We start from the raw sequence: 26,037 nt of genomic DNA on the forward strand, positions 1-26,037 counted from the left end.
CAGAGCTGGGCTGAGAAGTGGCACCAGGATAATGTGAAGTGATTCATTCTGGAAGGTCAAATTTGAAGACAGTTTACAGGGTTAATGGCAGGACCCTTTGCAGTGTGTAAGAACAGAGAGATTTTGGTGTTCGCACCCATAAATCACTCAAAGTTGCTGCACAAGTTGATAGGGCTTTTAAGAAGGCGTATGGTGTGTTGGCCTTTATTAGTTAGGGAATTGAGTTCAAGAGCCACGAGGCAACGTTGCAGCTCTATAAAACCTTGGTTAGACCACATTTGAAATATTGTGTTCAGTTCTGGTCACTTCATTATAGGAAAGATGTGGAAGGAGCAGAGGAGATTTACTAGGATGCTGTCTGGATTAGAGGGCATGGCTTATGAAGATAAGTTGAGCAAACTAGGGCTTTTCTCTTTGAAGGTTGAGATGTGACTTGATAGAGGTATACAGGATGCTGAGAGACATAGATTAAGTGGATAGTCATAGAGTGTTTCTCCCCCAGGGCGAAAATGGCCAATACAAGGGAGTATAGTTTTAAGGTAATTGGAGGAAAGTATTGGGGGGATGTTCTTTACACAGAGTGTTGGATGCATAGAACACCTGCTTGGGGTAGTGGTAGAGAGAGATACATTGGGGCACCTAAAACTCTTAGATAGGAAAATAGGTGGTTATGTAGGAGGAAAGGGTTAGATTAGTCTTAGAGTAGGTTAAAAGATCACCACAACATAATGGACTGAAATATCTATACTGTGCTGTAATGTTCTATGTTCTAAAACTAGGATACTGACCTGAGAAATTCCTGCAGCAACATACTGATAGATGATTGACATCCAACCATCTTCTTCTGTGCAAAGTGCTAATCTAACTATTGGAAAGATTTCCCCTTGATTCAAGTTCTTAATGAGAAGCAATTGCAATTAAATAAATGTATCTTTATCTCCTTTTATATTTTGCACTAAATCTAAATTGATTTAATGATCAATGCCTCACTGATCTGACAAAAAAATTACTTATTCAGTAACATTTACACTGTTTGATAATTGAGGACTTAGGAAATCCTATTAAAGCCCTTGTAGAAGTGGAAATAATAACGATATTTAAAATAACTGCTTGTTCCTTACTTCTCACCAATCAGCCAATATATCTGTTGCTTTAGATTTGTCCCATAATGCGACTAAAACAAAATAATTTCCATCTTTTGCTGCAAAGTGTGAGAATTTCAGATAATTTACACAAAGAATAGTCTGCAAATACTTGGCGTTTTCATCAACTCATGGATATCCGGAGACCTTGCTGGAGATGGCAACAAGACAGTAGACCTTGAGGGGATGCACAGTATCATCAACACCAACTTCAGAATTACACACACAATTGTTGGATGTTGTAAGTCTCAAGTATAATGATGACCAATGGCTTAAGAATAAAATCTAGGCAACATATTAAAAATGCCGTTCATCAGCTTGAATATACCAAATTCTGTATCAGAAATTCTTTTATTTTGTAATTTTTTTTATTGAAGTTCATCATCAAACAAACATCTCCATAAGATGTATTTCAGACATTGTACCTATATGTCATATAATCACAAATCTCCACAATGTATTTATCTGAGGTACACACTTATGGAAAAGAGTGGAAAGAAAAAACAAGCAAAAGGAAAGAACTATGTACAAGTAGGGAGTGATCTTTTTTTTACTATGAGGCATTATGTAGTTAAACCATTTTTCCCAGTATGAATCAAATTGTTCCAAATTGGATAAAATTCTCTTACGTTTGATTGGATTTAACAGCCCATTGACATTAAAAGAAATGAATTTTACCTTGTCCTTAGCCATCTGTATTTATCTGTCAATGTATCATTGAAATTAGAATAAAACTTAATCGATCTACTCCCCGAACAAATAAGAACCAAGAAACGCACATAATAACAAAAATGACAACAAAGGTGTGATTCCAAGGCTGAGGTCTCTAGTAGATGACCCTGCGTTGAGCTAGAGGAAATGTCTAGCTGTGGGGGATAACCCCTCCTCCTTGTGAGTTGAGGGCCCCCATTGCAGTATTCATAAAAGTCAGTGAACGAATCCATTACACAGAAAAGATTTCCCTGTGTACTTCTCCTATATCTACATATATACATATACGCATATATATATATATATATATATATATATATACACACACACACACACACACACACACACACACACACACACACACACACACACACACACACATTACATATATATATATACATATTCTCATTTTGGTGGGGAAAAGAATAACAACTAAGTAATATAAAATCCACACTATAATAAGTATTTCTTGAGATAGGTATATCACATGTACTTTTGCTTCCGTTTAGCTTCTCAACATTTTTAAAGTTAGTCAAACCTTATGGCTCTTCTGAAGGGGGTGACGACTGTCTTTAGGAAACTCCCGGTCTCTTCCTGATATATTTCTCTCGGCCTCCTCCCGTCTCCTCCCTTCTCGATTCTCGCACTATTTCCCAAGCGGAGCGGGATAATTCCTCAGTCAGGCTTTCCTCGTTTTGGTCATGCTGACGGGCAACCTCTGGCCTTCATGTCTGTAGTCGCCTCTTCCACTGTCTGGTACAACCGCGTCCCGTTGTCATAAAACACTCGAACACTCGAAGTTTAGCAGGGTACGGAGTTTGAAATTTAATCTTTTTTTGCTTTATTACTCACTTTACTTCAGAGTATTCTTTGCGTATCTGCAGGACCGCGGGGGGGGGGGGTGTAATCTTGGTCGAAGTATATTAATTTATCATTGAAAAACACTCTCTTCTTACCCCAGGCCCTTCATAGAATCTCTGCGTTGGTGCTGTACCGAAGGAATTTAATTATTATTGAGCGTGGCTTTCTATCCTGGGTAGGTTTTGGGACTAACGCGCGGTGGGCTATTTCGGCTTCCAGCTTCATAGCCAAGGGAATATCCAGCGCGTCCCGCAGTAACTTTCCGACAAACTCCGTCATAGACGAGCCCTTCCCTCCTTCGGGAACGTTGTAGATTCTGATATTTTTCCGCCGTGATCTTCCCTCCAGGTCAAGCAGTTTACCTTCTTGGTGCTGTATTATTTTTATTGTCTTACTTAGTATCTGTTCCACGTTTTGAACGCGATCTTCCACCTTCTCAATTGAAGTCTCTGCCACTGCTATTTTTTGATTGATGCTGGCGAGCTCTGACTTAATATCACGGAGCTGCTGCTTTATTTCTTTCTGGACCTCCATTATTTCTTTCAGGATTTCGAAGATATTCGCCACTTCACCTGAACGAGGCCCAGCAGCCGCCTCGTTCGCATGCGGTCAGGTCGGAGAACCGCTCGCTGCTCTCCTCTTGGACACAGGCTCCACTGAGTCACTTTTTTAAATTTCTTTTCTTTTTCCCCATTCTTGCCCCTCTTTTCAGTTCAAAAATTTTTTGAAAAATATTATATTTGATGGGATAACGGGGCTTAATATGCGTTTTTCCAGAGGAGCTAGTGACTTAAGCTGCCATTCTCAACGATGTGGTCACCGGAACCTCCCTGTATCAGAAATTCTAATGACGAAAAATTGCAAACAAGAGAATTAAACAATCTTCCCACAATATCAGAAGAGGGTTCATACGAGATTTACCAGGATGCTGCCTGGACTAGAGAACATGTCTTATGACAGTAGGTTGAGTGAGGTAGGGCTTTTCTTTTTGGATCGAAGGAGCAAGAGGTGACTTGATGGAGGTTTGCAAGATGGTTAAGTGGCATAGATAGAGAGGATAGCCAGAGACTTTCTTCCCAGGGTGGAAGTAGCTAATAGAGGAAGCATAATTTTAAGGACATTGGAGGAGAGGATAGCAGAATATGTTTTTTTTACACAAAGAATGGTGGGTGCAAGCATCGCCTGCCGGGGGGATGGTAGAGACAGATATATTAGGAACTCTTAGATAGGCACTTGGATGATAGAAACATGGAGGGCTATGTAGGAGGGAAGGGTTAGATTAATTTTACAGAAGGAAAAAAGGTTGGCACAACATTGTGGGCTGAAGGACCTGCACTGTGCTGTAATGTTCTAATAATCAACAATAGGTTATTAAGAAAGAAGGTCAGGTAAATTTAAGATTTGACAATCCAGTCACACAGGAATTATTAGACATTAATTGACTATCAAGCATTGTTCAATGTAAGAACAGAGCTGGTATCATGTTTTTATAAATTTTAAAATTACAAAGGTTTTTGTTCAAACCAGTTTACGCAGTCACACAATACTAAATTACATATTTTTCATACCATCATAGTCAGGTTTCACCAAGGCAATCTCCCAAAGATCACATTATTTATGGAAAGCTTTTTATTGTTTAATTAATCACTTTTTTGCCGTCCCAACTGTCTTTTCTTCCAGTTTGGACTCACAATGGAATCGCTTTCTATGAATATGAACCCAGGAGGACCTCTGCAGGGTAAATTAAGATAACTATCTTTTTTACTCCTACTAGTTGATGAAAATTTAATAGAACTGCTATACTGCTGTCTCCTTTTCCAGTAATATAAGGGGAGATGTTTTTTCTGTTCCTCAAGGGCCTTCATTAAAGCAGCTAATGGTAATGAGATGCACATATCATCTTGACTTTACCAAAACACTGAAACAAGCTTAACTCTCCAACACCCCTAAAAGACGAGCAGCTTCCAAGTATTCAGAAACCTAACAATCCCAAAAATGTCAGAGTAATGTTCTGTACTGCATTAATAAGTAACTGCATTCTGCTTTCACAAGGACAAATATTAACATTAATTATAAACACAAGAAATCCTGCGATGCTGGAAATCCAAAGCCACACATACAATTGCAAAAGGAACGCAACAGGTCAGGCAGTGTCTGTGCAAATGAATAAACAGTCGATATTTTGAGCCGAGGCCCTTCTTCAGGACTGGAAAGGAAGGGGGAAGATGCCAATATAAAAAGTTGGGGGAGGGGAAGGAGGACAAGCTAGGAGGTGAAAGGTAAAGCCAGGTGGATAGAAAAGGTAAAGGGCTGGAGTGCAAAGAATCTGATAGGAGAGTCAAGTTTATTGTCATTTCAATCATAAACTGCTGGTACAATACACAGTAAAAATGAAACAACATTCCTCCAGGACCCTGGTGCTACATGAAACAACACAAAACTACACTAGACTATGTGAGACAGCACAAGGCTACACCAGGCTACGTAAAACAGCATAAAAATTGCACTAGGCTACAAACCTGCACAGGACTACATAAAGTGCACCAAACAGTGCAGGGCAGTACAATAATTAATAAACAAGACAATAGGCACAGTAGAGGACAAATTACAATATAATGATAAATGATGTAGATGTCAGTCTAGACTCTGGGTATTGAGGAGTCTGATGACTTGGGGGAAGAAACTGTTGCATAGTCTGGTCGTGAAAGCACGAATGATTTGGTACCTTTTGCCAGACGGCAGGAGGGAGAAGAGTTTGTGTGAGGGATGCATGGGGTCCTTCACAATACTGTTAGCTTTGCAGGTGCAGCGTGTGGTGTAAATGTCTGTAATAGCAGGAAGACAGATCCTGATGATCTTCACAGCAGACCTCACTATTTGCTGCAGTGTCTTGCAATCAGGATGTTCTCAATACAACCCCTGTAGAATGTGATGAGGATGGGGGGGGAGATGGAATTCCCTCAGCCTTTGCAGAAAGTAGAGACACTGTTGGGCTTTCTTGGCTATGGATCTGGTGTTGTGGGACCAGGTAAGATTCTCCGCCAGGTGAACACTAAGAAATTTGGTGCTTTACCTGGCAAGAGGAGAGAGGACCAAAGGAGAAAGGGAAGGTCGAGGGGACCCAGGGGGAGATGACAGGCAGGTGTGAAGGGGTAAGATGCTAGAGTGGAAACAGAAGAGGGGAGGGGAGGGAATGTGTTTTTTACTGGAAAAAGAAATTGATATTCATGCCATCAGGTTGGAGGCTGCCAGATGGAATATAAAGTGTTGCTCCTCCACCTGGAGGGTGGCCTCATTGTGACACAAGAGGCCATGGGCCAACATGTTGGAATGGGAATGGGAATGGGAATTAAAATGTCCACCATTTTTGGCAGATGGAGTGTTTGTGCTTGATGAAGCAAGTCCCCCAATTTATGTCTGGTTTCACCAGCATAGAGGAGGTCACACTGGGAGCACTGGACACAATAAACAAGCCCAGCAGATTCACGTGTGAAGGGTTGCCTCATCTGGAAGGAATGTTTGGGCTTCTCAAAGGAGGAGGTGAATGGGCAGGTGTAGCACTTTGGCTGCATGCAGAGATAAGTGCCAGAAGGGAGATTAGTGATGGAGCAATCCCTGTGGAAAGCCGGGTGGGGAGGTGAAGATATGTTTGGTGGTAGGATCCCTTTGGAAATGGTGGAAGTTGTGGAGAATGATGTGTTACATGTGGAGGTTCATAGGTGGTAGTTAAGGGTTAGGGTTAAGGACAAGAGAAACTCTATACTTGGGAAGATGGGGGGGCACCGTGGATGTTCAGGAAATGCAGGAGATGTGGGTGAGGGCAGCATCAATGATGGAGGAAGGGAAACCCCGTTCTTTGAAGTAAGAGGACATCTCTGATGTCCTGGAAAAGCATCCCGCATCCTGAGAATGCAGAATAGCATTTTTTTTACAGGAGACAGAGTCAGAAAAGTTTCAATCACAATAACAGTGGGAATTAGTAGGTTTATAAAAGATGTCAGTTGACAGTTTGTAACATTAATTAACTGGACACATAATACTACTGCATATTAGTTGTGAACTTTTTATTCTTTCCACACCCAAATGAAGTGTGGTACACGCATCAAAATATTCAGTTGATTTTACAGGTCATCCCCAGGTATCAGCGGGTTTTCTTCCAATCCTGTTAGCAGTTTGCTCTCTGGAAGTGCAGCTTCCAAACCCCCCCACGGTAGAAGCTTCCTGCAGCCTTGCACTGGCTGGCAAATCTATCCCACCAGTCTCCCAAAAACCGTGTCTAATGTACCAGCTATACACAAGTTGGTCATTCTTGGGGAGAACAAGTAAATATTGGAGTAGACCAAAACTGCAAATATTGAGTTGATATTGTTGGAAATGCTCGCAGCAGAATCTGCACATGTATAGTCAGATAAGGAAATCTGGAGCCTCCTGGCAGATTCAGGTTGAATTTTGGATTACATGGGGAAAACAACACCTAGACTCTGTTATGTCTGAGTTGGCACAGGACATAAGATCCCATTTTTTTCATTGGGGATTGGAGGCTAAGGAATATGGAAGCAAAGGGGAAGTTACTTACTAATTTTTTTTTAAAAACGAGAAGCATGTTAGTAGTGGAGGGTGGGGGAGAAAAATGTAGAGGATAAATTGAGCAAGTCCAGTGGGTGACGTAGAAGCAGAAGAGGGAGCATGGTAAGGCTGGCGGGCTCAACTGTGCTGGAGTTATATTACTGCCACCATGGAAACATGATTGAGGGAAGGGCAGGACTAGCAGCTTAAAGTTCTGGGATGTATGTTTCAGACAAAACAAAGAAGAATGCAAAAGAGGGGAGGTTTCACTACTGATGGAAGACATAAAGAGTAAATCCTGGGGGGGCCAGATGAAGCTATATGGATAGAACTTGGTAATAAGAGAGGGGTGGTCACTTTGGTGGGGTTATACTATAGGTCTCCCAGCAGTCAGTGGGAAAATAGTATAGAAGCAATAACGTTATAGAAATGAAGGATTGCAACTAATCAAACACTGAAGGGATTGCCTGAATGATAGCAGTTTAGAGGGGGCAGAATTTGTTGTACATTGAAGAATTTTTTTGAGACAACATATAGAGAGTCCTACTAGAGACACGCCAATAATTGACCTTATCATAGTAAACAAAGCTGGGCAACTGGTGAAAGTGTGGATGGGGGAAGCACTTTGGGATACTGATCATCATTCTGTAAATTTCAAGGCAGTTATCAACAATTGAGAAGTGGAAGTCTTTTAAATTAGAGTAAATAAGAGCTCAGGGCGAGCATGATCCAGTAAGGGTGAAAAGCCAAGATGACAAGATTATAGAACCTTGGATGACTAAAGGATATTAAAAATCTGCTCAGGGCTAAAAGAGGCAGCAAATGGCAAGTACTGAGGAATTATAGCATAGTTTAAAAAAAAATCAGCAGGACATAAAGATGCCATGAAAAATCCTTGGCAAGTAAGATTAAGATGAATCACAAAGCATTCTAAAGAGTGGGTTCCATTTGGACCAAAGGGGTAATACTGCAAGGAGCCAGGCAACGTGGGCAAGATCCTAAATGAATGCTTCTTACCTGGATTCATCAAGAAGGATGTGGAAGATTGAGTGATCAGGGAGGAGCATGTGGACACTCTGGAACCAGTCACTATTAAAAAGAATGGGGCGATGAGATGTCAAGGGATGCATAATGACTGGTAAATTAGCAGGTTGCTCTGAAAATAAGAGAGAAGATAGCTGGGGTCCTGATGGAGACTTTTGCATCATAAAACTGGGGGATAGCTATGTTGTTCCATTCTAGAGGAACAACATAGCTATCAACTTACAGCTCCGTTGTCCTTATGTATAAATGCAAATAAACTAAAATTGTTTTCACATTTATTTTACACAATATTTGAAATAAAATACACTATTTGAGTTTAGTCTTCTTTAAACTCTCACTGGATTCTCAGGACCCCAATCTCAAGACCCTGGTCCAGACACACAGATATTAGACTCTAACCTCCGGACAAGCCAACCTAAGGACTTCAACCTTCGTACCTCTACCTGTCAGCTCCCTGACTTCAGTCTTTGAGCTTGGGACTTCTATCCCCGGACTCACTGAGCTCTGGACTTTAACCCTCCAGATTTCACCAATGCCTGGATATTGCCCCCATGCTTCTCTGATTCCAGGTTTGACTTTGGGGTCAATTAGAATTAGAAGATCAGATGTCTGGGCTGATGGTATTTAATCCAGAATATTGTGAATTAGTAAACATTGGGAAGTCATGTTCTGGTAGGGCATATACAGTAATTGGTAGTGACCTTTGGGGCATTGATATACAGATAGACTTGAGAGGGGAAGTTCATAGCTTGTTGAAAGTGGTGACACTGGTTGACAGGCAGCTGAAGGTGGCATTTGGTATGGTTGCTTTCATAGGCCAGTGTATGGATTATATGTAGTGTGGTGGTAAAAGAAAGACTACAGAAGAGACTCACCAGAAAACTACCTTTAATGCAGGGCTATAGTTATCAGGAGACATTGGATAGACTGGGTTTATTCTCATTTGAATGCAGGTGGCCAAGAAATGAACTCACAAAGGTTTATAAAATTACAAGGGGCATAAATAGAATGGATGAAGTCTTCTTCGTGGGGCAGGTAAGTCTAAAACTAGATGGCAGAGGTTTAAGTTGAGAAAAAAGAAATTGAAAAGAGATCTGAGGGGTTGAGGATATGGACCTAATGCATGCATGTTGGATCAGTGCAGGCAGGCATCGTAGTTGGCGTGGAGAAGAAGGGTTGGAAAGGCTGGTTTCTGTATTGCATAACTGTATGAATTTAATGCAACTCTTAGGGAGACAATTCCAGGATTTAGGGCTTTGAACTGAAGAAATGGGAACCAATAACAAAATTCCTTTGACATTTCCTCAGTGAGAAAATTGTTTAACTGGATAAGGTCAAGCATAAATAACATGTATCACTCTCATCAGTTGTTTTAAATGGCACAGACTTATAATTGTTGAACTAATAATCAGTCAATAGTAAATATGAGTGTTAAAAGTTTTCTGGATACAAGTCAGTATTTACTAACACTCTCTCCGGGTTCTTTCTGTGACCCAGTTCAACCATGGTGTACCTTTTCCCTATACCATTTTGGCACATGACATTTGCTATCTAACCCGGTATTGAACTGGGATCCCACTGTACTTTTTACCATTTTAAATTGTTGCCTTGTGCTTCCACACTCCGATGTTAAGTGCCTGGGTAAACAATATTTCTTTCAATCTCGGTCTACGGTGCAGCTGACAGGTTCCTGCAGTCATTTTTGTTTCAGTAGCCGTGTGTTATAAATATGATAGCTGGTTTTAGTGAAACGGAAAGCACCTTACTTATGACAAGATGGTATTACAGAATACATATGCAGGCTGGTACAGTATAACATCGCTGGTTTCTGGGCTATACTGCTTTCTCTGTTCCTTATGACAATGGCATAAAGCTATGCCCCACAACACTGCCTTAAAGCTACATGTATGAAGAAATGGCATTTCGAACAGATCTGATTGCAAATGTAAGGAAAGTTGGAGGCTGCGTATGTACTTACTGTCTGGTGTTGATGCCATGTGCAGGAAAACTAATTAAAATCAATTGTAAAAATAATATACATTCATGTTGCTTTTATTTTGCTTTCATTCAAGTTTGCAGTTAAGTAACTTTGGCAGTTTCAATCAAAAATCCTTTGCATTATGCAATATATACACTGTAAAAATGGACCATTAAATCAATCATGCAAAATTTAAAACATTAGTTTTCATTTGGAGGGCATGGGCTACTCTCCCTCTATTGATTGCAAGTCAGTGGAAAATATCGCTTCTTTTAACAAGAAACAAAATGCAGGAGATGCTTTGCAGGTCAGGCAGCATCTTTGGGACGAGAAATTAATAAAACATTTCATTCAGAGGCACCTCCTCTGACATTTCTACCTGAAACATTAACTCAGATTCTTTTCCTGGTGATCCCGTCTGACATTCCGCACGTTTACTGTACTCTCTGTTTTTCTTTCAGATTTCCAGCAACAGTATTTTTTTCTCTAATTATCATTTTTTTAGCCCTTTCTGACTTTGTTGCAGTAGCCGCCTTCTTTTCACAAGCAACTCCACTTTGTTTATAGCCAAGAAATTGTGAACTCCTCTTCCATGAGGATAGAGAGATTCTGCAAAGTCAGCACCTAAAAAGAAAATCCAAGTGCATGACGTGAACATAATGAACACCAACACTGGAATGATTTTATTCAAAATGTAAAAGGCAAAATTATTTAACAAAAAGTAGAGATCATGTATTATAAAATGTAATTAAACTCCATGCAGGAGCTCATTAGCATAACCAGGTGATTCTTGGAGGCAATGCAGATCTATTTGCCTATCTCCCACACTAGTACACTCGTATGCACTGAACAGCTGTGTTTACCAAGTTCAGGGAAAATACTCTCTGGAATGTTGCCTGTGAGGTCAAGGTCAAATTTAGCAGTATCTATCCATTAGTATCACCCTTACTAAAGACAAACAACCTGGCAAATTCTGCTGAAAGCAGTCAATTTGTGAGGTAATGCAAGTAGTACCTAGACTCTTTGGAACTGCATGTAGGAAGATGTCAATAGTATCAACTGAAAGCAGATTGATAGAATGTGAAAAAGCAATACTTTCCAAATTTAACTCCATTTCCTTTCTGTTCTAAAATCTGATAAAAGGCTATCCAGACCGAGTTTGTCACAGTTTGGAGGCTTGTGTGCCTCAATGACTTGAAGAACTATGCTGGCTGGAGTCAGGGCTTTATGCTTTGGCTCTCGGTAATCATGTCAAGATTACCCATGCCAAACAGGTCAAAGGTAGAGTCCAGCCTATGAGCGGCCCACTGGTCCTCCAGGTTCGAGGGTTCAGTTCAGAACTAACATCCCTGCCGGTAAAACAAAACTTACGGAAACAGCAATAAAGAATCCTTCTACATCTGAGTGCAACAATATTCTTGAGTCTCCATCCGGGACTTGCATGGCTGACAGTAATGAAAACCGAGAAGCTACTGACATGATGAAGGCAGCTTTGAACACTGCCAGAGCTGCCCTAGATGCCAGTGACATAACAGGCAGTAAGTAAGACCAAGTTTAGGTCCTCACCTTTGTGTCCAACCTGTAGGAGAAGTCTGAGATTGAGACCCCATTAACAGTAACTAACTGTGGGGGATTAGAAACTCCAAAAATAGTAACTTCATGTAAACGTAGGTCATCCACTTGGCTGTTCAAATGGACTATCTCACTGAGCAGCATATTCTGGGGGTGAAGATAAAAAAAGAGCTTAAAATAAGTTAGTGTACCAATCAAGTGTCCATGCAACATGTCAGTTTCTCAAAGGTGTTGGCTTATAAAATGGTAAGCAGTTCAATTCAATAAGACTAAGGAAAAAAATCATGTGTCAACAAATAACAAAATGCAGCATTAAAAATTATATAAAGTTGCAAATCTGTACTGAAATGCAAATTAAACAAAATCTTTTGAAGTACATATAAAGAAAATACACCTTTCATTTACAGGTTAACATCTGCAAAGCCTATAACTTGGGTTGTTTAGAGCTCAAATTGCTATTTATGATTTCCAATGAATTTTCCAATTTCCTGTAATCAACATTTGTCCTTTGTTCACTAGCCTTGCAATGTCCTGTAGGTTTTTCTACCTGCAGCTGATGGTGCTCAATTGGTCACACATCATGAGGTGCAGATTGAGTTTGGACCATTTTTATAATAGTTGCCACATTATGGGAGACTTACACAGGCAATTTAATCAGACTCCTTTGTGTGCTTAACAGCATAGAAATCTGATTGCATGGCACCATTCTTTTCAGCACTATATGAATGAAAACGGTCTTCACTCAGCGACCCCATATTGTGCTATAACAACTTCTGCTAGGTTGTTTCCTGTCACTCCAGAATTTGAGCCATGAGCCATGCTTGTGCTTCTAGTGCAATTTCTGCTTTTGACACACACTAAATGACTCCTTTCGTAAAGCATTGCTGGAGAAATTAATTGTTATTGATCACTCCAGGAACAATTGTGCTACATAGGACTGCAATCCTGCTGAGCTAAATTGCATTACTTATCTAAGGCCTCTCTCTGACAAGAGTAACTACGACAACCATCTCTCCTTCTACTAACTTTTCACTAGCACTCCAGTTGGCACAACGCCTAAATGTCTAGAGCACCATATCCATTCCCTAGCTCTTCCATTTTCTCAAAACCTTGATTACTCATTCCCCAAGCCCTCTGATCCACTTGATTGCTGATGGAGATTTTGATTGCTGATTAGTCCCCTGTGCACTCAAAATGCCAACCTCAAACCAGCCAAGTTTCATCTTCCATCACAGGCCCCAAGATGATCCCACTGCCTAGCTCCCTGCATTTCTTTCATGCACTCCAAAGAAGCAAAAATTTGCAATATATATGCACTAGTACCTAGAGTTGAGTCTTCAGTGAGACTGAAGCTTGCAATGGCTGGTCCACAGCTATAACAGATGTGGATGTAACGCATAAAAACCATACTAGTACACCATTCTTGGTGCTCCCAATTTCCATGTTCTTTGTGTAAGTAAAACAGTAGAAGTGACTTGTTCAGAGAAATGTTGGCGCTTAAACAGTCATTGTAGTTTATCGAGAGGAGGACATGGATATGATTCAACTCTAATGGCATGATTAATGAGTATCTGAAATAAGCTATACATACATTTTTAGCAAGGAAGATAATTTTAGTATAGTCTCCTTTTTCATAAGTCAGTAGACTGTCACCATCATCCCAGAAGAGTTCTCCTCTTGTAACTCCTTGATCAGACAGTGCCACCATCAGATGAAATGGGTTTGTACGAGAGACAGCAGTTGTTCTACTGGGCTCCTTAACAAAATACACGATAATATCAACTGTTATTCATACGTTCTGGAGTCAAATCAGCACTTCTAAAAGTATTTATAATGCATGATTGATACACGAAAGAGCTATTCATTCAGCTGTTCTCAGGGGAAAAGTCAGTCCTGTACAACAAATTATGAAGTTGACCGAGCAGATGGCAAGAGCATCCTCTATGGACTATACTTCTCGCTGCCTCATTAAAGCAGTCAACATAATCAAGGACTCCACCCACTCCGTATATTCTCTCTTCTTCTCTTTCCCGTCGAGCAGAAGAAACAAGAGCCTGAAGGCACATATTATAAGGCACAAGGACAGCTTCTGTCCCACTGTTATCATATTCTTGAACAGACCTCTTGTATGATAAGATGGACTTTTGGCCTCTATCTTCCTCATGATGATCTTGCACTTTATCATTTAGCTGCTCTGCACTTTTTTGGTAGCTTTTACACTTTATTCTGCATTATTATTGTTTTACCTCATTCTGGCTCAATGCACTGCGTGATGATTTCTGATGTATAAACACTATGTAAGTCAAGTTTTTCACCTGTGACAATAATAAACTAATTTTCATCTCATACTGAAGACGTATGAATTGAGATGAAGAGGGTTTTAAAAAAGATTGAAAAAGGGTAATTTTCCACACAGTGAGTGGTTGGAATCTGGTATATGCTGCTTGAGGAGGTGCCGGAGGCTTGTACTTTTACAACGTTTAAGAAGCACCTGGACAAGCACTTGAATAGCCAAAGCATAGAAGGCTATGGATTAAATGCAAATTATTGGGAAAGTTGTGGGTTCTGCCAGCTCCATCATGGGCACTAGCCTTAGCATCCAGGACACCTTCAAAAGGCAATGCCTCAAAAAGGCAACATCCGTTATTAAGAGCCCCCATCACACAGTACATGCTCTCTTCTCATTTCCACTAACGAGGTGATACATCAAGACATATACTCAAAGTTCCAGGACAGCTTCTTACCACCCGCCATCAGATTTCTGAATGGACAATGAACCCATGAGGACCATCTTTCCCTCTCTTTTTTCATTATTTATATAATTTAATTTTCTTTTTATGTGTACTTATTGTAATTTATAGCTTTTATTATGTATTGCTGCTGCAAAACAATTAACTTCATGATATATGCTAGTGATATTAAACCTGATTCTAGATGAGTATAATAGCGGATGCAGACATGGTAGACTGAAAAACCTTTTCTGTTCTGTATGATTCCACGACTCTAACACAGGAATCCATAATACAAACTGAATCATTGGTTTCTAATTCTGTAAATTAGGATATAAAACATCAAAATGTGTTAAAAACCCAAGAAATAATCTGAAAGAATTCAAGTACAGATATGTTAAAGATAAAATTCACCCTTGACAGAGGTGCAATAAAGTTAAGCTGGTGAGATGCCCAAATTGACACTGACATATTTTCACCTGTTTTGCATTCCTGCTGCACTTAAACCTTGCTTCAGATAAAGTTACATGCATACACTTACTTGTAGTGGCAAAATGCAGCCTTCTCGCACATAGACATTGATGGTATCCAAGGGTGCCTCTAGTATAATGTACTGGCCTTTGCTATGAATAGCAGAACCCTACACATTGAAATATACAAGATGAGAGATGGAGAAAGATATTACAATGAGACAAATTTCTAGCTGTTTACACAGAAATAAGAATACTAGGGGTAAGCTGGGGCAAACCTATTTAACCAAATATCATCCACTATATAACTTCTGGATTGTAGAGATAGGTTTTGAATGGAGTTGAACACTCCCACGTCTGGATACTGCAATGCAAATGTTTTACACTTCCTTAGAATGAAACATTTTAAAAAAACTGAACACCACTCCTCCTATCCCGTTAACTATAACAAAAAAAAATCTGCATAATAATTAGCTTGGCAGGTCGCATCGATGAGCACACAAACTTGAGGGAAGGCAAGAAATGGATGACTGCACAAATCAACAAACTTATTCAAATGACATCTCAGATCAAGCTGTGCCACAGACACAGACACAGTAAACAGGGGACATCTGATGTTGTTTGCTACCCATGATCATATATTAATAACAGCCTTATTTATAAATCACCTTACATACATTGAGATGCAGCCTCAAAGTGTTTTACATAGAGTGCAAAGATCAATCAATATCATTAAAATGAGACAAAAATTAAAATTCATAAGCATTATATAGAATTAACTATAAACAAATATACCAAATTATATAAATGCAATCAACATCAACAGGCATCTAATAGTACTAAAAATAGGCCAAATTAAAAAAATGGGTATTTATAAGAGCTTTTAGAAGTATTGAAGAATGAGAAACATGACTCACATTGTACAGATTATACCATGTAGCAGAGGGAAAATAGGCAGACACTTCCACTGTTTCAGGCTCTAATACTGGACTGATGAGAAGGGCGTCCCCCAATATAAACTGACGATCAATGCTCCAGGTATTTGGATCTTGAGAGAACCTAAGTTCAAGAAAGAGAATGCTGATTATCTATACAAGACCAACACAATTGAAGTATATTCCTTTTCAAATAAAGGCATAAAATGTACACTAAATTGATATCTTAATCTTAATATTTTCCATAAAAATAACTGATGGTATAGATACACGTACTTCAGAAAGAGTAAGGCTTCAAATATTTCTTGATCACATAGTTACACTTCTAAACTCGGGTATGCTGCTGAACTAGGCAGTGGTGTAGGGGTCCACTATTCAAACAATTTGAACATAATGTACTATTCAACAGAACAATAGCTGGTCCCTTGCTGCAAATCCACTTTAATATCTGGTCCCCAAAATATTCTGCTTCCCAAAAATCTATTCATCTCCAGTTTAAGTCAATTTAATGATTGAACATCAGTAGGCTTCTTCTGCAGTGAATTCCAAAGATTCACAAAACTATGAAAAATCTTTATTTCACGCCTTATTCCTGACTAATTCTAGCTCAATAGAGAAAGAACCTTTTACTATCTACCTTGTCAACTCTTCTCAGATTTTTTTTTTGTTTTAAAAAGTTGATCTACAACGCTTTTAAATTTATGATATTACAGGTCCAACCCTATCAATTTTTCACCACAGGACAGTCTCCTCATCCCATCTTCTCTTAACCATTCCCAGCTGCATCACCTTGAACACAACTATATCTTCGTTAGTAAAAGAAACTCACAGCTGCACTCTAGCTGCCTCTAACCCAAACCCTGAATAGTTGCTACGGGGTTTCCTTATACTTGTTCACCAATCTCAATGGTTTTGTCTTTGTAACTGTCTAATAATACACTCCCAGAGAGAAACAACATGAAAATAGACCTTTCAACTCACCAACTGCATGCCGAGGATCACCCATTTCAACTAATCCATCAATCCTCAATCCCTTTCAAGTCCTCATCAATCCTCTTCAGGTTCTACCACTCAGTCATATACTGGGGGTGTGTGTGTGTGTGTGTGTGTCCCCGTCCCTAACTCCTGGTGGAGTCGTCGGGGCGCCGTCATGACAAGCTTTTTCTGCCGATCTAATTTTGCTGATTGCTCATCATAACCCCAGGGTCTTGGGCATCTGAACCCTGGTGGAGCCCATCCCTCTCCAGGAATCGGTGTTATGTACAGTGGCCAATTAACCTACCAACATGCACGATTTGAAATGTGGGAGGGAACTGGATCACCTGAAGAAAACCCACATGGTAACAGGGAGAATGTGCAAATGCCACACAGACAGCACAAAAAGTTAGGATTATGCCTCGGTATCTGGCACAGTGAGGCATTATTTCTGTCCCAATCTATTTGTTTCTACCCTGATTAAGTCTTACTTCAGCTTTCTTTCATTCAAGAGAAACAAACAGCCTAACTAATCTTTACACACCCTAGAGGCATTCAAATCTCTCTGCATTTCATAAACTACTCAGCATTCAACAAGTATTCCAGTCTAATCTTCCAAACTTTTCTCTATATCATAATAAACAACCTCTAACTGCCATACATGCTTGCAAGTCAACATGCTCAAAACTGCTTCCTTTCCCAATAAGGTTCTTTTCATTAACAAATTTACAAATGGTCAAAAGCCCCAGGGCCAATGGAACCCTCTACACAAGAAGAAAATTACTTCTTCCATTTGGGCAACATTAGCAGTCGAGGACAAGGAAGTCATATTTAAGAAGGTCCGAAAGATCTGCAGATGCTGCAAATCTAAAAATCAGAAAATGCTGGGAGCAGAATATTTCAAATACATATCTTCCTGTATTTTCTATTTTATTTTGTTTTTAAGAGGGACTGTATTTTATATGCAAATAAAAATATGGGGAAAAGGCAGGTTTGTGGAGCTGAGTCCATAACCAGATAAGGCATGATCTTATTGAATGGGGGTGCTGGCATGACAGGCCAGATAGCCTACTCCTGCTCCTAGTTCCTATATTTTATGTAAAATATAAATACATCAGGGTTTCTAGTGACACACATTTTAATTTTGAATCAACTCATAGAGAAACTTATATTTAAAACTTAGACATGATTGGATAATCCAAAACATATCTGTGACATGGCCTATTGTGCTGCAGGCAGTGAAAATGCCTCACAGCTCCAGGAATGCAGCTTTGATTTTGACATCCTGTGTTGTATGTGAAGTTTACACATTTTTCCTGTAACTGTGGGTCTCCCCAGTGCATTCTGTATTCTCCTGTATTCTCAAGGCATGTTGGCTGTTAGGTTAATTTGCTAAAATAAATTAACCTTACCAGAAGGTGACTGGTAGGAGAATAAGTGTGGTGTGAGTAAGCAAGCAGGTGAGACAGAGACTATCAAGACAATAATTGGGGGATTTGGTTTGAAATCTACAAGAAACTCAGTAGGCCAAATTGCCTTTTCCTAACTTTACTAACAAATGCTGGAAATTCGAGCAACACAAACAAAATGCTAGAAGTCTGCAGGCCAGGCAGCATCTATGGAAAAAAAGCACAGTTGACGTTTCGAGCCGAAATCCTTCGGCAGGACTTTATTAAAAAGGCAACATACTCAAATGACAGTGGCCGAACAACCATCTCTCCGGCAGTGTGTGCCTTGTGGAAAAGTGTGTAAAGAAAAGGGAGCAGCATGTATCTGGTGAAGAGAGCTTTCCGCATTGCTGACTGAGCTGACTCACTGAAGACGTATGGTTCCTGAGACTGAAAAACAAAATACGCAATGGATTTTTATTTTTAAATCGCTGTTCCTATCAAAGGGCAAATATTAACTCACACTTTAGTCCTCAATATCATCAAATTGATCAGCTGATAAATCCCAATAGCTATTCACAGGGAGCTTGCCAGAGAAGAGGCCTCAAATGCTCAGGCAGACCTTTAAAGGTATTTCCTAATAAGGAGACAAGGAGAGGGGGTGGTAAAGAGGGAGGAAGTGAGGGTGACTGGGGGGAGGTTAAGAGTGCTGATTAAAATTAATTCAATCTGTGATATTCATATCAAAAGATTCATTGCATTTAAGTGCTATGTATTAAGTGGGAGCTCTTCTACATCCATTTATGAAGATGCAAACTGGTGATCACGATCAGTTTTATTCAGCTATGCATTGCACGAATGAATTGCACTATGTGTGCTTCTGTGAATGAAGGCTTTAATGCAACTTTTGACCAGACTCCAGCATATTCCTCTTCACCACATGCTGAAGAGCTTGCGAGGGATTCTTTTGAGATGCCAGGAACATAAGCTCCCTATAGTAGCTTGGCAGGAGGCACAAGTACTATGTTTTTCTCCCAACATTTCTCTGCAAATAGTAGAGTATGACAAGGAGACCACCAAATCTTGAAATGATTCCACTCACATTTGTCATTCTCCTTTAACAAAATTAAATCCTTTAGTTGAAAATAGATAAAACTTCATAAGCAGAACACATATCCAAAAGCTCACTCGAAACATTAAGCCCTGTGCAGGTTAAGCAACTGCTACTGTCATCTTTATTTCAAATATTCAAACACCAGTACTCATAAAGGGACCAGAAGTGGAAAGAGTGAGCAATTTCAAGTTTCTGGGTGTCAACGTTTCTGAGAATCTATCCTGGGCCAGACGTATCGATACAGCTACAAACCAGGCATGACAGTAGGAGTTTGAGGAGATTTAGTACGTCACCAAAGACGCTCGCAAATTCCTACAAATGCTCTGTCGAGAGCATTCTAACTGGCTGCATCACCATGTGGTAGAGAGGTCCACTTCACAGGATCGATATAAGCTGCAGAAAGTTGTAAACTCAGTTAGCTCCATCACGGGCACTAGCCTCCACAGGATCCAGGTAATGCCTCAGAAAGGTGGCATCCATCATTAAGAACCCCCAGCACCCAAAGACATGCCCTGTTCTCTTTGCTACCATTAGGAAGGAGGTACAGGAGCCAGAAGACACACGCTCAATGATTCAGGAACAGTTGCTTCCCCCCGCCACCAGATTTCTGAATGGTCGTTGAACCCATGAACACTACCTCAATATATTTTTAAAATTTTTATTTTTGCACTATTTAACTATTTATACATACACTCATTTACTGTAATGAGTAGTTTTTTCTCTATTATTATGTATTGCATTGTACTAAAGCCCAAAAGACAACAAATTTCATGACAGATGGCTGTGATATTAAACCTGATTTTGATTGTTTCTCTTTGCTTTTTGAAAGTATTGCCTCCAGTCATGAAACTGTTGTTGACAAATGAGGAAACGTCTGTAATCCAGAAACAAGGGATCACAGTGGAGAAAACTGTATATAGAGCGATAATGGGATTTATGAATGAACTTCTCACATTCAAATTGCACAGCTGAATCATACACATCAAAAATAAAATAAGTTAATTCTTTGTTTATTACAATGTCATTTCATGGAAATGATAAGTGCCAAAGCAAATACATTACAAGTTAAAATAGACAGTAAGCATCTACTTTACAGGCTGCCCTATTCCATTAACAGAGGTGTGGATCATATCCTTTAGCACAAAAATAGTAATAAACAATGAACCAATTTCCTGCATCTTACAGTGTTAAATATTCAGTATTTTAAAATAATACATACCGGCTCTTTCCAGGCATTGTGATTCCGCATGAATGGGTAGAATGATCCAAGTTGTGTCCAGCGCACACAGAGTTCTTCAGTGGTGGCTCCACCGAAACCACAGATATCCGCTCCCACAAGAGGAATTCCATACATATTAAACAGCAGTACAGCTGTAATGATAGCACAAAAAAATCATCTCTCACATTCCACATTTGATAATTAAAGTGTACACTATTTAAAAAGCACTGTATGACTATGCTATTTTAAATAAAACAAAAATCAGAGCCTAGAAATAAAAGGGATTTATTCTTAGGTGGAATAATACATGCTGCATCTTCAGTTTTGACAGAATGCAGAAACACGAAGGCAGCAGAAATTTAAAACACGGAGAATTGTCACTTACAGTCAGTGGCTAGGACATATAGAAAAGGCAGAGGCTGAGAGCAGTTGTTTGCTCCATCGTCTGCTAGTGAAGTTGCTTGATTCATCTATGCAACATTCAACAAGTTAGAAAGTCTAAATTGTTTAAGAAATTAAATATACAGATGCTATACTTCATGAACAACCTTTCACCTTGTGTATGTCTAGCAAGATACGTTGTATAAACAATTCTTGTACCTCGCCATTATTTATATCTATGTAGTTTGCAACACCATTCTACCATCAATAGCTGGAACCAACACTAGAATGTCATAATTACATCCTAGTATTAAATGCTACACAAAATCAACTTCTCAACTTCTAATATAAACCAATTATAATTTAAATGCTTTCTTTCCAAACACTTCACAGTTTTTCATTTCTGATAGAAAATATTAAAAGTTAGATGATTAAAACCATAATAATGTAAATCTAAAACTATATTCTACAGCTCATAGCTTTTGAAAAGGAGACATAACTCTATAAATAAAATTGAAAAGTGCTTAAATGAGGGGTTTCCAATCTGGGGTCCACGCACTCCCTGCTTAATAATAGGGGTCCATGCATTAAAACAAAGGTTGGGAGCCCCTTCCTTAAATGCTTAGCAGACAGACAACGTCCTTATAGAAAGGAAATTAACTTATCAGGTAATTTTCAAAACTTTAAGCCAAAACACCTGGGATGGTGTAATACATGTCACTCCAGTTGCTTCTGATATCCCCAGTCCAATGTCCAGCATAGTGACCATGACTGGGGAATGTGGACCTTGAAATCACAAAAGGACGCTTTCCAATCACCTTGATCAATGCACTAAACGAAAGAAAGAAGACATTGTGTAACATAAACTGAAGACTTGATGAAGGGTCTTGGCCTGAAACATTTATTCCTCTCCATAGATGCTGCCTGACATGCTGAGTTCAATACCAATTCCCAGGGCCATTTATTGCTGTCATGCTACCATACTTATTTAATTTAAAAGATCAGAATTTATTCACTGGGTTCTATAGGTATCTGCACTTGTACACCTCATTCTTCCTTATACAGTTGAAGTCAGAAGTTTACATACACCTTAGCCAAATACATTTAAACTCAGTTTTTCACAATTCCTGACATTTAATCCCAGAAAACATTCCCTGTCTTAGGTCAGTTAGGATCACTACTTTATTTTAAGAATGTGAAATGTCAGAATAATAGCAGAGAAAATGATTTATTTCAGCTTTTATTTCTTTCATCACTTTCCCGGTGGGTCAGAAGTTTGCATACACTTTGTTAGTATTTGGTAGCATTGCCTTTAAACTGTTTAACTTGGGTCAAACGGTTTGGGTAGCCTTCCACAAGCTTCTCACAGTAATTTGCTGGAATTTTGTTCCATTCCTCCAGACAGAGCTGGTATAACTGTGTCAGGTTTGTAGGCCTCCTTGCTCGTATACACTTTTCAGTTCTGCCCACAAATTTTCTATCAGATCGAGGTCAGGGCTTTGTGATGGCCACTCCAATACCTTGACTTTGTTGTCCTCAAGCAATTTTGCCACAAATTTGGAGGTATGCTTGGGGACATCGTCCATTTGGAAGACCCATTTGCGACCGAGCTTTAACTTCCTGGCTGATGTCTTGAGATGTTGCTTCAATATATCCACATAATTTTCCTTCCTCATGACGCCATCTATTTTGTGAAATGCACCAGTCCCTCCTACAGCAAAGCACCCCCTCAACATGATGCTACCACCCCCATGCTTCACGGTTGGGATGGTGTTCTTTGACTTGCAAGCCTCACCCTTTTTCCTCCAAACATAACGATGGTCATTATGGCCAAACAGTTCAATTTTTATTTCATCAGACCAGAGGACATTTCTCCAAAAAGTAAGCTCTTTGCCCCGATGTGCACTTGCAAAATGTAGTCTGGCTTTTTATGGTGGTTTTGGAGCAGTGGCTTCTTCCTTGCTGAGCAGCCTTTCAGGTTATGTCAATATAGGACTCATTTTACTGTGGATATAGTTACTCGTCTACCTGTTTCCTCCAGTATCTTCACAAGGTCCTTTGCTGTTGTTCTGGGATTGATTTGCACTTTTCGCGCCAAAGTACGTTCATCTCTAGAAGACAGAATGCGTCTCCTTCCTGAGCGGTATGACGGCTGCATGGTCCCATGGTGTTTATACTTGCATACTATTGTTTGTACAGATGAACGTGGTACCTTCAGGCATTTGGAAATTGGTCCAAGGATGAACCAGACTTGTGGAGGTCCACAATTTTTTTTCCTGAAGCCTTGGCTGATTTCTTTTTTTTTTTTCTTTTTAATTTTTTTTAATTGAATTTTCAAATAGGTTACAGAAAGAAAAAAATTATCAACCCTTCCCCCCTCCCCCCTAACATATCCCTATAGAAAAAAAAGAAAGAAAGAAAGGATGCTTGGATATCGGAAGATCCCCACATGCTCCATGGAGTTCATAATAACTTTAATATGTATGATTTCTTTTGATTTTGTTTGTAAACTTCTGACCCACTGGAATTATGATATAGTCAATTAAAAGTGAAATAAATTGTCTATAAACAATTGTTGCAAAAATTACTCATGTCATGCACAAAGTAGATATCCTCAACATCTTGCCAAAACTTTCGTTTGCTAATATGAAATCTTTTATCCTTCTATTATAGACCAAGCTTATTCAGCTTGGAATACTAAAGGATTACTACGATTTTCCGATTTATTTTTAGATAATTGTTTTATGTCTTTTGAACAATTATCTAATAAATATAATTTGCCTAGATTTCATTTTTTTTTAGATATTTACAGATTAGGAATTTCTTAAATACTGTACCTACTTCTCCAAATTTTGTGTCTTCAGGTATTTTGGAGAATTTGTTTGAACTAAATCCTTCTCAGAAAGGGCTAATATCAAAACTTTACAATATAATTATGAAGATATGTTCAGAGCCAGATTAAAAATGATTGGGAAAGAGAACTTAACCTTACTATCCCTATTGAGAATTGGGATAAAATTCTTCAATTAGTTAATACATCATCTATATGTGCTAAACATTCATTAATACAGTTTAAGGTTGTGCATAGGGCTCATATGTCCAAGGATAAATTGGCTCATTTTTATTCCTATATAAATCCTATTTGTGACAGATGTCATTCTGAGATAGCGTCTTTAACTCATATGTTCTGGTCGTGTCCGCTTTTGAAAAAATATTGGAAAGACATTTTTGATATTATTTCTACAATATTGAACATTGATTTACAACCTCATCCTATTACTGCAATTTTTGGTTTACCAATGATGGACTCACTCCATTTATCCTCTTCTGCTTGTTGAATGATTGCATTTCTTACATTAATGGCTAGAAGATCTACATTGTTGAATTGGAAAGAAATTAATCCTCCTACCGAATTTCATTGGTTTTCTCAAACTATGTTATGTCTAAATTTAGAAAAAATTAGGTGTTGTATTTGATACTTCTATTAAATTTGAAAAGATATGGAGACCATTTATTTAATATTTTCATATGATGTAATATGACCCTGTTCCAAGCCTATTTGTTTTTCCAGTTTCGATTTTATATATGTTGAGAGGATCGGAGTTGACACTGATGATTTTGTATTTTTGTGAGATTTTAAACAGCCCTTTTTTTCCCATTTTTTCTTTTTCTCTTTTTTCGTTTTTTTCCTTTCGTTTTTTTCCTTATTAGTTATTAGATTAGGTTTTTTTTGCATATTTTTTTTTCTTTTTCTTTTTTCTGTTTTTTTTAAATATATATTATGATATACTTAGGTTTATTTGTTACTTGTATCGTCCATGATTTGGGAATACTCATTTATATTGTAACCATTGCTTATGTATTCTTTCATGTTCAGTTGAAATGTGTATGTTTGTAATCCCATTATCTATGCATCAATTTTATTTTGTTGATATTAATAATAATAATAAAAAGATTGAAAAAGAAAGAAATCTGTGGAGTGGTTAAACAATGTTTTAATGACTTCAACCTAACTGTATGTAAATTTCTGACTTCAACTGCATATCCCATTAACTGCCTCATCTTGCTCATATTCTAACCTCATTTATAGAGAATTACAATGCACAGATTAAGTCACATTTAGCACCCTCCAATACCACATTATTAAACATTGGTACTGATGTTGCTAAAACTTGGAGAAAGCCGAAGCAGACAAAAATATTGCATACTCCCAAGTCACAGTCCACACCTCAGTCTGATCAGATCATTCACTGGAGAGTAATCATGAGAACAGTGATACAAGTGTGATTCATAACAGGGTTTGGGGGAATGCAATAACACTGACTCTTACACAGCTGACAGCAGAATCAAGTCTAAGTCAAAGTAGAAAGCATTGTCATATACACAACTATACTTCAGCACATTTACAATGAAAAACATTTGCAGCAACATCATAGGCAGAAAACATTGGATATCCAACATTCACATGAAAACTGAAACATAAATTATATATTGTGTTTTTTTACAAGAAAGAACACAACCAGAACCTAATGTCATGTTGATTAAAGACCAAGAATCCTCAAATAATTCAGAGAATGTACCTGATCACCATCACATTCAGACTAAGAACATAGTGAATTTGAAAATTGGTTCTTGCAGAGTTGTCTGATCTCTCTTTCGCTCTAACAAAATCCACTTTTGACAATGACACATGGTGTTTAGAAGAGTTATAGATGCAAATCACGTTGCAGGTGCTTACTTGTGTGCATTTAGTGAGCCCTTTGCATCACATTAGATTGAACAGCCTATTTACCCATTTGTCAAAGATTGCACTTGAAGAATACCAATACTCTCAAATAAAAAGCAACACAGAACAAAATTTGTGCTGCAACACCTTTAAAACATTCAGTATAATAAACCTCTGTCTCATTACACTCATTACTGCACCCATGCCCATTAGGATTAATGCATAA

General features: G+C 38.7%; 1 protein-coding gene across 1 annotated transcript in view; it reads right to left on the reverse strand.

The window, feature by feature from the left end:
- Positions 1 to 10,360: 10,360 nt before the first annotated feature.
- The window catches only part of gaa (alpha glucosidase), a 62,121-nt gene continuing 46,444 nt past the window's right edge, over positions 10,361 to 26,037 (reverse strand). The window contains exons 13-20 of the mRNA XM_059948512.1: positions 21,783 to 21,916; positions 20,705 to 20,856; positions 18,673 to 18,821; positions 15,991 to 16,132; positions 15,145 to 15,243; positions 13,466 to 13,630; positions 11,869 to 12,021; positions 10,361 to 10,926 (exon numbers count right to left, since the gene is read on the reverse strand). Of these exons, the coding sequence (XP_059804495.1) occupies positions 10,864 to 10,926; positions 11,869 to 12,021; positions 13,466 to 13,630; positions 15,145 to 15,243; positions 15,991 to 16,132; positions 18,673 to 18,821; positions 20,705 to 20,856; positions 21,783 to 21,916 (1,057 nt within the window). The 3' untranslated portion in view covers positions 10,361 to 10,863. The remainder of the gene's footprint in view (positions 10,927 to 11,868; positions 12,022 to 13,465; positions 13,631 to 15,144; positions 15,244 to 15,990; positions 16,133 to 18,672; positions 18,822 to 20,704; positions 20,857 to 21,782; positions 21,917 to 26,037) is intronic.

Source organism: Hypanus sabinus, chromosome 23 (genome assembly GCF_030144855.1).
Source record: "Hypanus sabinus isolate sHypSab1 chromosome 23, sHypSab1.hap1, whole genome shotgun sequence".
Classification (NCBI taxonomy): domain Eukaryota; kingdom Metazoa; phylum Chordata; class Chondrichthyes; order Myliobatiformes; family Dasyatidae; genus Hypanus; species Hypanus sabinus.